Here is a 13,324-nt window from a genome sequence, read left to right as displayed (position 1 = left end):
TGGGTAAAGAGACCAAAACTGTATACAATATTCCAGGTGCAGTCTCACCGAGACTCTATCTGATTACAGTAAGACATCTTACAAGAGGATTTGAGTATAGGAGTAATAATAGTCAACATACCATTTTCCTCCTTATTTGCTTGCTGTACCTACACGTTAACTTTCAGTGACTCATGCACAAGGACACCTAAGTCCCTTTGCACTGCTGATCTCTTGCCATTAAGAAAGCCACAGTTTTTCCTGCTAAAGTGGATAACCTCATGTTTCTCCACATTGTATCACATCTTTCACTTGCTTAAGCCTCTCCAAATTCCTGTAAAGTGTCTTTGCATTCTCCTCACAACTCACACTTCCACCTCGGAGTGTATTCCAGAGTTCAGGACTTGGACAGCTTACAGCACTGCTGCCAATGATGGAGCAATTAAAATGGGAGCTATGCAAGAGAAGATGTGGAGCAATGCAGAGGTCTGGGAAGGTTGTTGGCTGGAGAAGTTGTGTGGCTGGATAGGCAGTGGTGAGGCCATGAAAATGTTAACATTGAGGCTTTGTCAGACTGGAGCCATGGTAGGCCAGCAAATAAAGGATGGTCGTGTGGATGGGTCTGGACAAAAGTTAAGATACAGGGCCACAGGTTTTTTGAAGAACAGAAGCTTACGGAGAGGGAAAGCTAGGAGGCGACTGTAATGGTCAAGTCCAGAAGTAACAAATACACGGATGAAGGTAGCATGTGAGTTGAGGCACTGCCGGGTGTGGGCAATGTTACGGAGATGGAAATAGGTGATCTCGGTGTTGGATCAAAAACCAAATATGATTTCAAATATTCCAGCAAATAGTCTGGTTCAACCTCGGGCATTTACCACAGAGCAGAGTGGAGTCAGTAACAGTGGAACTGAAGATCGAGGCCAGTACAATGTCTTAGGCACACGTCTGCTGCATCTGGGATTGTGGCTTTGACCTCCTAGTATCATAGTTACTCCGATGAGAGATATGGCTTGCTGCTTAATCAGGATTTGCACTTATTTTAGTGCTCACGTGTGTTGAACTTGATGGGAGTGACACGACCCGAGAACAGCATCACAAATTAAAGAAATGGATGGATTCAGGACTCAAAGGATGGTGATGGTAGAGCGACATCAAGGCAGGAATAACAGGAAGATGAGCACAGTGGTTAGCACCAGGGACCCAGGTTCAATTCCGGCCTTAGCCACTGTCTGTGTGGAGTTTGCACAATCTCCCCATGTTTGCATGGGTTTCCTCCGGGTGCTCCAACATCCTCCCAAAGATGTGCAGGTTAGGTTGATTGGCCGTGCTAAATTGACCCTAGTGTCAGGGGGATTAGCAGGGGATTTGTGTGGGAATAGGGCCTGGGTGGGATTGTGGTCAGTATAGACTCGATGGGCCGAATGGCCTCCTCCTGTACTGTAGGGGTTCTACGATTCTATGATGAATGCTGATTAAAGACTATAAAAATGAAAAACTGACAGAACTGGCTTTGCAACAAAATGCAGGAGGGATAACGGAGTCTAAAACCGGAGAGCATAAGTATCGTCACAAAAGAAATCTGATCAATTCGGCCGAAACTCCTTTATCCACAGAATTGTGCAAATGTGGAACACGCTACCACCAGGAGTAATGGAAATAAATAGCATTGAGGCATTGTGGGGTAGCTGGATAAGCACACGAGGGACCAAGGAATAGAATGTTATGTTGACAGGATGAGATAAACTACAGAGAGTGGAACACAAACTCCAGCCAATACCAAATGGTTTAACACAGCACAGTACATTCTACACATGACAAACTGGATTGTATCCCAACTGCTACATTAGGATTTATAACCTGAGATTAAGTAGAGAGCTAGTTTTTAAATGGCCTGTACTATTCAGTTGCTGTATCTCACAGTTTGAGGTGAAGGAAAGTGGAATATTGTCTGGTCGGTAATGTACCCAGCACATGGCAAAATAATTACAAGCGGGAGAAGGGGGAAGCAAAGTGTTTGAGATATGAAACTTATTAAAGGATCAGTGCTTATGTTGCATCATATTAATTTTCAAAAAGACTTAATTAGTTATCTTTTAGCTGAAAGGGAAGTGGTCAAAATGTACGACAGATCAGTCAACCTTTGAAAGAGAAAGTTGGGCTAACAGTTCAGGTCTGTAGTATGTGATGTAACCTTCTATATCTTTAATGTTCTTTCATTGTAGCTTCTAATAGAAATGACTGAGGAGGTGACGAAAGGCTCTACACAGTGGTAAGTACCAAGATATTGGCTCCAAAAATCAAACAATAAAGCTTGAACATTACCTCATTTAGCAATGCAGCTCATTTGTAACGGCACATGATACTTTCAGCTTCTGAACAACTTGTCTCCTTTACATTGATAATGATCTCCAAGACACTTTACAGAATCGATGCTGAGCTCGAGGGGGTGATATTAGGTGGGATGACCAAACGTTTGGCAGGAGCTAGGTTTTACAGAGGATTTTAAAAGAAAGGGAGTGTGAGGTGGATGGGTTGTTAGAGGAAATTCTGCCTCATGAGGTCTGTGCGGCTGGAGTCATGTTTACCATTAGTGAAATGAACCATACTGGGTGGCGTTATGTATTGTGACACACGACACAGAGATGCACTGGTTTACATGATTACGTGGTGACATCATCAGAGGCACTTGGGAGATTTGCCTTCTTTTCCATCCTGATTTTTGATTTGATTTATTTATTATTGTCACATGTATTAGTATACAGTGAAAAGTATTGTACTTTTGCGCACTATACAGACAAAGCATACCGTTCATAGAGAAGGGAAGGAGAGAGTGCAGAATGTAGTGTTACAGTCATAGCTAGGGTGTAGAGAAAGATCAGTTTAGTGCGAGGTAGGTCCATTCAAAAGTCTGACAGCAGCAGGGAAGAAGCTGTTCTTGAGTCGGTTGGTACGTGTCCTCAGACTTTGGTATCTTTTTCCTGATGGAAGAAGGTCAAAGAGAGTACGTCTGGGGTGCGTGGGGTCCTTAATTATGCTGGCTGTTTTTCCAAGGCAGCAGGAAGTGTAGACAGTGTCAATAGTTGGGAGACTGGTTTGAGTGATGGACTGGGCTTCGTTCACGACCCTTTGTAGTTTCTTGCGGTCTTGGGCAGAGCAGGAGCCATACCAAGCTGTGATACAACCAGAAAGAATGCTTTCTATGGTGCATCTGTAAAAGTTGGTCAGAGTCGTAGCGGACATGCCAAATTTCCTTAGTCTTCAGAAAAGGTAGAGGCGTTGCTGGGCTTTCTTAACTATAGTGTCGGCATTGTGACACTACACGGAGATGCGTTGGTTTACATGATTACGTGCTGACATCATCAGAGGCATTTGGGAGCTTTTCCCTCTCTTCCATCTTGGACTGTAAGCAAGCAACGCCCTATCTAATAAAGCTCCACAAACTGGCTAAGTGACCGACTGTGTGGCAACCTTTTCGTTCTTTTATCTTTGCTGTTAAAGTGAGCTGACCACTTTAGTATACAACAGTAAAAGGCAAAGTTGGTGACAACGCTGATTTTCCACTCAAAGTAATCTGAACTGAATTCCGACCTGGACCTCGAGGGATCACTCCACCATTGATTGAAGTGTGGTCAATCTCGCCCTTGGAAACGGGCTCTTGGCCTTTGCTGAGCATGTATATTAATTTTAAAATTGGTAAGAAGCACTCCGGACCATTCCTCAATTTATTTCTTTACTGGACCTCGGGCGCACTTCCAGAGTGGGAGGCGGGAAAAGAAAAGCATTATTCAGCTAGCACGTCAACGGTAATACGAGTCGATTAACCCAATCGGAGGCCTCAAAATCTCCCAGAAAATGAACAGTGGAAGAAAATAAGGGAGCAGGCTGTGTAGAAACAAGCTCACTTACTGAAGCTGGGGAGTCTTTTCCAGCTGTGCATCTTCACATGTGGCAGCTGCAGCATCGGGTCCTCAAACCCAGAGAGAGAGAGAGAGAAAAAACATGTTTATGGAGAGGCAGCTGCTCCAAAACAAAAAGTGAATAACGCGATAGTGACGAAGATTAAGCAGAATTAAAGCTGCAATCGCCTGGTTTTCAAACAGATTGGTGTTTGAAAAAAATTTCTTAAAGCTTCAGTCCAACCAAGAAAATGTTTTTTGAAGAAACAACAGAAATAATACAAATTAAATTGGCAGAGAAAAGAAATTAGAGGGGAGGAGAAGGTAAAGGAAATACTGCAGCTTAACTGGTAACTGCGATTGCGGGAACAGATGGTGCAATGGAACCATTCGATGAGAATGCGGAATCCCGGAGTAGCTATGAAGTGAGATTTTAATATTAGCTTGCTGCAACGGGATACCGGATGTAATTAAAATAGCAACTTTCCTGAGTGTAATAGGATGGAAGGCCTTCAGTCTGTTACAAAGACCTGAACATCCTGCCAAACCTGGTATAAAAACCGACGAGGAATTGTATAAGACACTTGGAAAAGCTCTTTTTTTTTTCATTCATAGAAACCCTACAGTGCAGAAAGAGGCCATTTGGCCCAACGAGTCTGCACCGACCGCAGCCCCACCCAGGCCCTACCCCCATATCCCTACATAATTTACCTGCTAATCCCTCTAACCTACGCATCTCGGGACACTAAGGGGCAATTTTAGCATGGCCAATCAACCTAACCCGCACATCTGTGGACTGTGGGAGGAAACCGGAGCACCCGGAGGAAACCCACGCAGACACGGGGAGAATGTGCAAACTCCACACAGACAGTGACCTAAGTCGGGAATCGAACCCAGGTCCCTGGAGCTGTGAAGCAGCAGTGCTAACCACTGTGCTACCGTGCCGCCCTTGCCCAAACCTTTAATTATAGCAGAGATATTCAGACTTCATTGACGGAGCCAAGATGAGGGTGAAAATATTCCACACTATGGAAACTATCAGAGTTGTGCGTTTTGCCCAAACCTTGGAGACACTTGGGTAGAGATCTGAAAGTACAGTTTTAAAGTTTTTTTTAGTCACAAGTTGGCTTACATTAACACTGCAATGAAGTTCCTGTGAAAATCCCCTCATCGCCACACTCCAGCGCCTGTTCGGGTACACTGAGGGAGAATTTAGCATGGCCAATGCACCTAACCTGCACACCTTTGGACTGTGGGAGGAAACCAGAGCACCCAGAGGAAACCCACGCAAATACGGGAAGAATGCACAGGCGGTGACCCAAGCCGGGAACCGAACCCGGGTCCCTGGCGCTGTAAGGCAGCAATGCTAACCACTGTGCCACCGTGCTGCCCCTGATCTATGTGGCGTAATGGGCACCTTGCAGGTTATGGGCTCAGGAGGAGGGTGGGAATGCTCATTCCCACAACAACTGGATCCAGAACGTCTGCAGAGATGGTCGCTTGTGGATAAGGGCTGCCCACTTAAACACTGGCTAATGACCCTGGTGCGTCGCCCTCAGACTTGTGCTGAGGAGAGATACAATGCTGCTCACAGCTCCACATGCTCCCTCATAGAGCAGACTACAGGGCTTCTGAAGGTGCGATTCAGATGCCTGGGCTGCTCAGGTGGATCTCTGTAACAGGTATTGGAGAGGCTTCCCACATGATCCACAGTTTGCTGAGTCCTTCACAATCTGTCTATGTAAAGAGGTGAGCCCTCCCCAGAAAGACCCAGGTGTGAACAATGTGACAAATGGGATGATAATGTGAAGGTGCCCGTGAGAGAATGTGTGTTGATATGTGTTCCCCTCTGATGAGTGTGTGAGATCCATAGAGAGTCACTGAGTATATGATGCAATGATGTGAGTTTGATAGGGGAGGGAGCTGAGAGAGGGCTTACCCTGGCAGAGGGGATGAGATCATTCATCCTCTTCCTGCGCTGTGTGGTGCATCTGGCATGGATGCCAGTCACAGTGACTTCCTGGGCAATGGCCTTGCAGGGTGGAAAGGCAAGGTTGCTCTGCTTTCTTGTGTCTTCCCTTGGCTACAGGACATGCTGTGGAGATGCCGGCGTTGGACTGGAGTAAACACAGTAAGAGTTTTAACAACACCAGGTTAAAGTCCAACAGGTTTATTTGGTAGCAAATGCCATTAGCTTTCGGAGCGCTGCTCCTTCGTCAGATGGAGTGGAAATCTGCTCTCAAACAGGGCACAGAGACACAAAATCAAGTTACAGAATACTGATTATAATGCGAATCTCTACAGCCAACCAGGTCTTAACAATACAGACAATGTGAGTGGAGAACATTCTGTATCTTTAAGACCTGGTTGGCTGTAGAGATTCGCATTCTAATCAGTATTCTGTAACTTGATTTCTGTGTCCCTGCACTGTTTGAGAGCAGATTTCCACTCCATCTGACGAAGGAGCAGCGCTCCGAAAGCTAATGGCATTTGCTACCAAATAAACCTGTTGGACTTTAACCTGGTGTTGTTAAAACTCTTATTGTGTACAGGACATGCCACAGCCCCCAGGCTCCTCGAATCAAGGCCTCGAGATTTTGGTAGTTGAATCAGGGTGCAGACTTCATCTTGAGGTTGCTAGGCTTTTGTCACCTGGATTTCGGAGAACCTGTATGGACTCGTGAAGGCAGCTGGGCTGCACAGAGTGGTGAGTGCGCTGGGCTGGCACCTGGACCTTTGAATCCGCTAGCTTAGCTCCCAACCCACCCGGATTGGGAGAAAGATTCTCACTCATGCATAATTAATGAGGCTGCCAGCGCGGAACCGGGTACAAGTTCCCGTCATCCTGGCCAGCAGGAATGGGACGGCAGGAACTGCCCGCTACTGCAGTTAGGAAAAAGGAGAATTCTGCCCTTGGTTTCTAAAACACCCCCAATCCTTAGACCTGCTGTTGTTTTCTGCCACATCGTAAGCATTTCAATCTAATACTATCCTTAACTTGCTCTGTGAGCTGTGGCTGGGTCTTTCATGCTGAGCTTTTGTTTTTCAATATATTTATCTACGTGTGTATATATTTCATTCCGTGCATGCTCTACCCAAAGGCAGATCCTTGGCCCATTTGCTGCTGATGCTTCATCCTGAGCCACCTCAACTGGCAGTTTTGGTCAGCGGTGGTTTGTAATTATCTTCCAGTCTCAGGGGCAGGACAAGGGGGCAGGTTTCAAACCTACCTCAGCTGGAATAGAAATCAAACCCACGCTGTTGGTGCTTTTCTATATATCCCTTGGATATTGGAATTCAGGGTAAAATTTCAAGATGGGGAGGTGTGGTAACAGTGAAGATTGTACCAATTGATGACAACAGGACACTGATAGACTAGCAGATTGGACAGACAAATAGATGGAATCTTTTGCAGAGAAGTATGAGGTGATGCATTTTGGCAGAAAGGCAATATATACTTAATGGCACAATCCTAAAGAGTGTGTGTAAATCTTTGAAGGTTGCACAACATCTTTAAAGAGTATTTAGCAAAACATTTGGAATCTTGGGCTTCATTAATAAAGGTAATAAGTGCAAAAGCTGAACCTTTTATAATGCTCAGGTAGGATTCACCTTGACTATTGAGTGCATTTCTGGTCAGTGTACTTTAGGAAGGATGTGAAGGTTTTTGAGCGACTGCAGAGGAGATTCACCTAAATGGTTCCCAGGATGAGAGAGTTGAGCTACAAGGTTAGGTCAGAGAAGCAGGGATTGTATTCCTTGAAGCAAGGAAGGTTGGGTGGAGATCTGACAGAGGCGTACAAAATTAGGACAGGTTTAGATAAAGTAGACAAAAAGCTTTTCCCATCAGCTTATTCTACGAGGACTAGAGGCCACAGGTTAAAGGGTTTGGGCAGGGGGGATGTGAGGAGGAACTTTTCTTTGCAGCAAGTAATATTGACCTGAAACTCTGTATATGAGTGTGGTGGAAGCAGAGACAGTCAATGGTTTTGAAAGGAAATTGGATAGGCATTTGAGGAAATTAAACATTCAGAGCCAAAGAACAATACAGCACAGGAACAGGCCCTTCAGCCCTCCAAGCCCGCGCCGCTCCCTGGTCCAAACTAGACCATTCTTTTGTATCCCTCCATTCCCACTCCGTTCATGTGGCTATCTAGATAAGTCTTAAACGTTCCCAGTGTGTCCGCCTCCACCACCTTGCCCGGCAGCGCATTCTTGGCCCCCACCACCCTCTGTGTAAAATACGTCCTTCTGATATCCATGTTAAACCTTCCCCCCCCCCCTCACCTTGAACCTATGACCCCTCGTGAACGTCACCACCGACCTGGGAAAAAGCTTCCCACCGTTCGCCCTATCTATCTTTCTCTGCATGGAGGTCAGTGACCAGTGGAGTGCCCCAGGGATCTGTTCTGGGACCCTTGCTGTTTGTCATTTTCATAAATGACCTGGATGAGGAAGTGGAGGGATGGGTTGGTAAGTTTGCTGACGACACCAAGGTAGGTGGTGTTGTGGATAGTTTGGAGGGATGTCAGAAGTTGCAGCGAGACATAGATAGAATGCAAGACTGGGCGGAGAAGTGGCAGATGGACTTCAACCCGGATAAGTGTGTAGTGATCCATTTTGGCAGATCCAATGGGATGGAGCAGCAGTATAAAATGAAGGGTACCATTCTTAGCAGTGTAGAGGATCAGAAGGACCTTGGGGTCCGGGTCCATAGGACTCTTAAATCGGCCTCGCAGGTGGAGGATGCGGTCAAGAAGGCGTATGGCGTACTAGCCTTCATTAATCGAGGGATTGAGTTTAGGAGTCGGGAGATAATGCTGCAGCTTTATAGGACCCTGGTTAGACCTCACTTGGAGTACTGCGCGCAGTTCTGGTCACCTCATTACAGGAAAGATGTTGAAGCCATTGAAAGGGTGCAGAGGAGATTTACAAGGATGTTGCCTGGATTGGGGGGCATGCCTTATGAGGATAGGTTGAGGGAGCTTGGTCTCTTCTCCCTGGAGAGACGAAGGATGAGAGGTGACCTGATAGAGGTTTACAAGATGTTGAGGGGTCTGGATAGGGTGGACTCTCAGAGGCTATTTCCAAGGGCTGAAATGGTTGCTACGAGAGGACACAGGTTTAAGGTGCTGGGGGGTAGGTACAGGGGGGATGTCAGGGGTAAGTTTTTCACTCAGAGGGTGGTGGGTGAGTGGAATCGGCTGACGTCGGTGGTGGTGGAGGCAAACTCGTTGGGGTCTTTTAAGAGACTTCTGGATGAGTACATGGGATTTAATGGGATTGAGGGCTATAGATAGGCCTAGAGGTGGGGATGTGATCGGCGCAACTTGTGGGCCGAAGGGCCTGTTTGTGCTGTGGCTTTCTATGTTCTATGTTCTATGCCTTTCATAATTTTATACACCTCTATTAGGTCACCCCTCATCCTCCATCTTTCCAGTGAGAACAACCCCAGTTTACCCAATCTCTCCTCATAACTAAGCCCTTCCATACCAGGCAACAGCCTGGTAAACCTCCTCTGCACTCTCTCTAAAGCCTCCACGTCCTTCTGGTAGTGTGGCGACCAGAACTGGGCGCAGTACTCCAAATGCGGCCAAACCAACGTTCTATACAACTGCAACATCAGACCCCAACTTTTATACTCTATGCCCCGTCCTATAAAGGCAGGCATGCCATATGCCTTATTCACTACCTTCTCCACCTGTGACGTCACCTTCAAGGATCTGTGGACTTGCACACCCAGGTCCCTCTGCGTATCTACACCCTTTATGGATCAAGCGGTGTCATGGGACGGACATGATGGCAGCATGAGCTCTGTGCTGAATGGCCACCTATTGTTTCGTTCTGACTCTATGATATGTCATCAGACACAATGCTTAGTTTGCCTGTCATTGTGCTGTGGACACTATCTAGCCCCACACCATCAAAAGGCTCCTCCTGTTGATTCCACTCCACCTCAGCCCACTGTTCAGCTCAAATTCTCAGGTTGACCTTAAAAAGAAAATACAAACTGTTCTCAACTCCTGTGACATTGCATGGATCAAGAAAATATATTGGGTGGGATTTCACTGCCTCGCTCGTCCTGAACTGTAAAATCCCGTCCGAGGTCAAGGACCTTTCCATGGTCCACCCCTCGTCCACTCCGATTCCCGTGGCGGGCGGGACGGTAAAATCCCGGACATTAACTTTCTCCATTCAAAAAGTACTTTGAAACACTTGTCTTATAACGTTTTTACAACAGCTTTGTAATGTTATCTGTAATTACCTTCCAGGTATGATTTAACAGAGGATGGAAGCAGACAGCATCCCCAAGCCTAGAGGAAGCACCAACCCAGTGTCACCATTGGCCACCAATGGCTTTTACCAATTTTTTAAAAAGAATTATCCCAGGAGCACCAGCATCACACCGAAAGCTTTGCACATGTGCCAATAAACGCACCACACATCTTAGAGGAAGTCATCCTCCCAGTATAGATTTTACCAAGTTTTGGCATTGCTTGTTGCATTTTTTTTTTTAAAGTCTTTTTATTTGTGAAGTAAGATTTTTATTTTCATGATTTTTTAAAAATCAAAGCAATGACTGGTGTGACTCTCGTGGTGGTAAAATGGATAACCTGAGGTGGATGTATTGACTATTCTTTTAGTCAAAAGATTATTTCTTTACTGTACAAGACTGTAAAAATACAGTGTGAGGCAGAATGTTGATCCAGGATTACTTCAGCCTTGTTTTCTGTAAGTTTGCAACATATAACGTGTAAATACAGCAAGTGTGATTTATATATTGTTGTATGTGATATCAATTGCTTGTGAAGGATACAGAAGGGAGAATCTTCCATTTATTGAAGTAACAAGAGATGCATGTCTCATGCTTTTTACAGTAGCCTTGCAGTGCACAGTTCTGCATTGGAAGCGTGTGCTATGATGTGAAATATGTAAGCCTTACTGATTTACTTGTGATCGAACACAAATTACACTGTGCACTTGCCAGTGAAATAATGTAGAGATGCAATCTATGGAGGAGGCACAATGGGGAACATTCAGCGATCACTGTGGGGATTCAGCGATGATTATTTATTTTAGTTTTTGTTGTGGAGATTTGAGCACCATTTTAAAATTAATTCTTGGCCCATTTATTATTCCCGAGTCCCTGCGTCTCTATCTCTCCCTGGGGAACTTGCAGTATGCAATCACCCGTACACTGACAGGACAAACAACTGCCAAGTTCCAAGATCTTCGACAAACCCATTCTGGATTGAATGGCCAATGTCAGGATCGTGTGCTTAGTTTTATTTTCCCTGTAGGCATGACTGAGATCGGAATCTCACCAGCTAGGAAATCATGGAACAGAATCCAGATTCTGAATTCCCACTGCTGTTGGTGCATTCTTTATGGCACTGCTCCCATGAAACATTTTATTATATAAAAACATATTAAAAATAATCATACTTCACAGTATTTCAGACATTGGTCTCCTTTTAGATACAAGGAAGCAGATGTATTTCATTGACTGCCTTTGGCATCCTCTATCGGTGACTAAATGTTTAATTCAATCTTGGTAAATGAGTTGTAATAAGGGATTCAAAAACCTACCATTGAATAGGTTATTCTTATTTGATTTTGGACATTAGAAGTTACTGTAGATTTGGGCTATAGAAGCAATTTTTTTCCGATTTTATCATCTTCTAAATTCTCTTGGCGTTTCGTTTTGCTTACCCAGTATGTAATCATGTTGCTATAAATATTTGCGGCAGTGCTACCTATTCTTCATTCTGAAATATCTCCAGACAGAATAAGTAACTTGATGCTATGGTATTTACATTTTTCCGTTTTAAATTGTATACAAGGCAAAAGTAACTAGCTAAGTTCTTATTAATGATCGGGGGGCTGCAGAAAATTTTAAAAAAGGCTAGGTCATTTATAGAAATCAGAATGTCAATTGTTTGCATCTTAGAACGTTTGCAGTTCACATTTGTTTTATTCTGCTAGGTACAATATTTATTTCCAAACGGAAGCAAAGCTTATCTCTTTTTTTAAATGAAAACCGGTTTTTACAGCCTACTTTTAATTTTATATTATTTCATTCAAGTTATCCGATGTTAAAAAAATTGCAAACAGCGAGACTTGTGACGCTAAAAATGTAGTCGTATCCATATCATCCATACTAAAGAGAGTTGCCCTGACATCGAAAATGAAAGTCATTCTTCAGGCACATTAGCATTTCAATTCAAATGTAACAAGGACTCCAACTCAAACACAAACAGTAGAAAATATGGAATTTGCATGTGCAGTAATCCTTGTTCAAACATACTTCTGTCCCATTTAATGCAAAATAATATTTGAGATGTCTCTCCGGCATATTTCCTGAGAAGTGCACTCTGTGTTACTGCTGGAGTGTTGAGTATTTGGTTCGAGAGGTGGAATACTGCAGCTGAGTCTGTCAAGTCTATTGGTTCAAGCTACCATTGTCTGCTCCATGCAGGTATTACTGTGCCTTAATGATAAATGTATTCAGATATTATTAAAACAAATACATGTTTAAGGATAATTCTACTTCACAGATTATTTTGTTATCTTTAGCAGTTGTATTTATGGCATTTACTTTTCATAATTGCTGATGCTGTGGAATGAAATATTTTTCTTAACATTGTTCAGCAGCATGAAGGTTATTTCTGTGTTTGACATCAATGGTAATGGCAGTCTCTCTCTCTCTTTTCCTTTCCCTATCTGCCCAGCTCCAAACAAACACTGATTTATCGGGATTGCCAAATTAGAGATGATTATTTAGTCTTGTGCGCTTTTCTTTGGTACAAATAGAGCATCAGCCCCAAATGGGAAAGTTCAAAACATTTCTCCATCAAAAAATAGAAAAATCTGTTCGCTTGAGGTATGCAATGGGATGTTTGTGCATTATCTGTGAATTGACTAGCTTTGTATTTTGAAACTGTTTTCCACTGCGGACAGAAGGAAATTCAGAGAAAATGAATTGGTGAGGGAGATTAAAAAACCAAAGCCCGTTTTATCATTGTTCAGAAACTTCTCGTTTTTGGCTGTTAACTTCATCATCATGCTTTTTATTTCAGTTTTCGTTGACTAAATTGCAGCATCCAGTGATTGAGGATATCCTGTCCCCTACATCCAACTGAATATGCAGACAGCCATGTAGTGAATAAAATGATCGAGTAAATGGATTTGCTTGTTCTTTTGCAATTCAACAAAATTGAAATCAAGAATGAGAATGGATGTAAGCACAAGATTTACATACCAGCATAAGTACGAATTAGGAGCAGGGGTAGGCCACTCAGCCCCTCCGGCCTGCTCCACCATTCAATGTCATGGCTGATCTGATTATAACCTTTCATTCTCCCCCGTTAATCTATCTTGGGTTCGATTCCTGGCTTGGGTCAGTGTGTGTGTGTGGAGTTTGCACATTCTCCGTGTCAGCCTGG

General features: G+C 44.1%; 1 protein-coding gene across 5 annotated transcripts in view; it reads left to right on the top strand.

Annotated features, from left to right (window-relative positions):
* LOC144506461 (extended synaptotagmin-2-like) overlaps positions 1-11,906 on the top strand; it is a 227,166-nt gene extending 215,260 nt beyond the window's left edge. For all 5 annotated transcript variants that reach the window (XM_078232654.1, XM_078232636.1, XM_078232628.1 and 2 more), the window contains 2 exons: positions 2,205-2,251; positions 10,151-11,906. In XM_078232654.1, the coding sequence (XP_078088780.1) occupies positions 2,205-2,251; positions 10,151-10,196 (93 nt within the window). In that variant the 3' untranslated portion in view covers positions 10,197-11,906. The remainder of the gene's footprint in view (positions 1-2,204; positions 2,252-10,150) is intronic.
* Positions 11,907-13,324: the final 1,418 nt, after the last annotated feature.

This window comes from Mustelus asterias, chromosome 2 (genome assembly GCF_964213995.1).
Source record: "Mustelus asterias chromosome 2, sMusAst1.hap1.1, whole genome shotgun sequence".
NCBI classification, from domain to species: domain Eukaryota; kingdom Metazoa; phylum Chordata; class Chondrichthyes; order Carcharhiniformes; family Triakidae; genus Mustelus; species Mustelus asterias.
The sequence above is the reverse complement of the archived record's forward strand: the minus strand, read 5'-3'. Positions and strand labels throughout refer to the sequence as shown.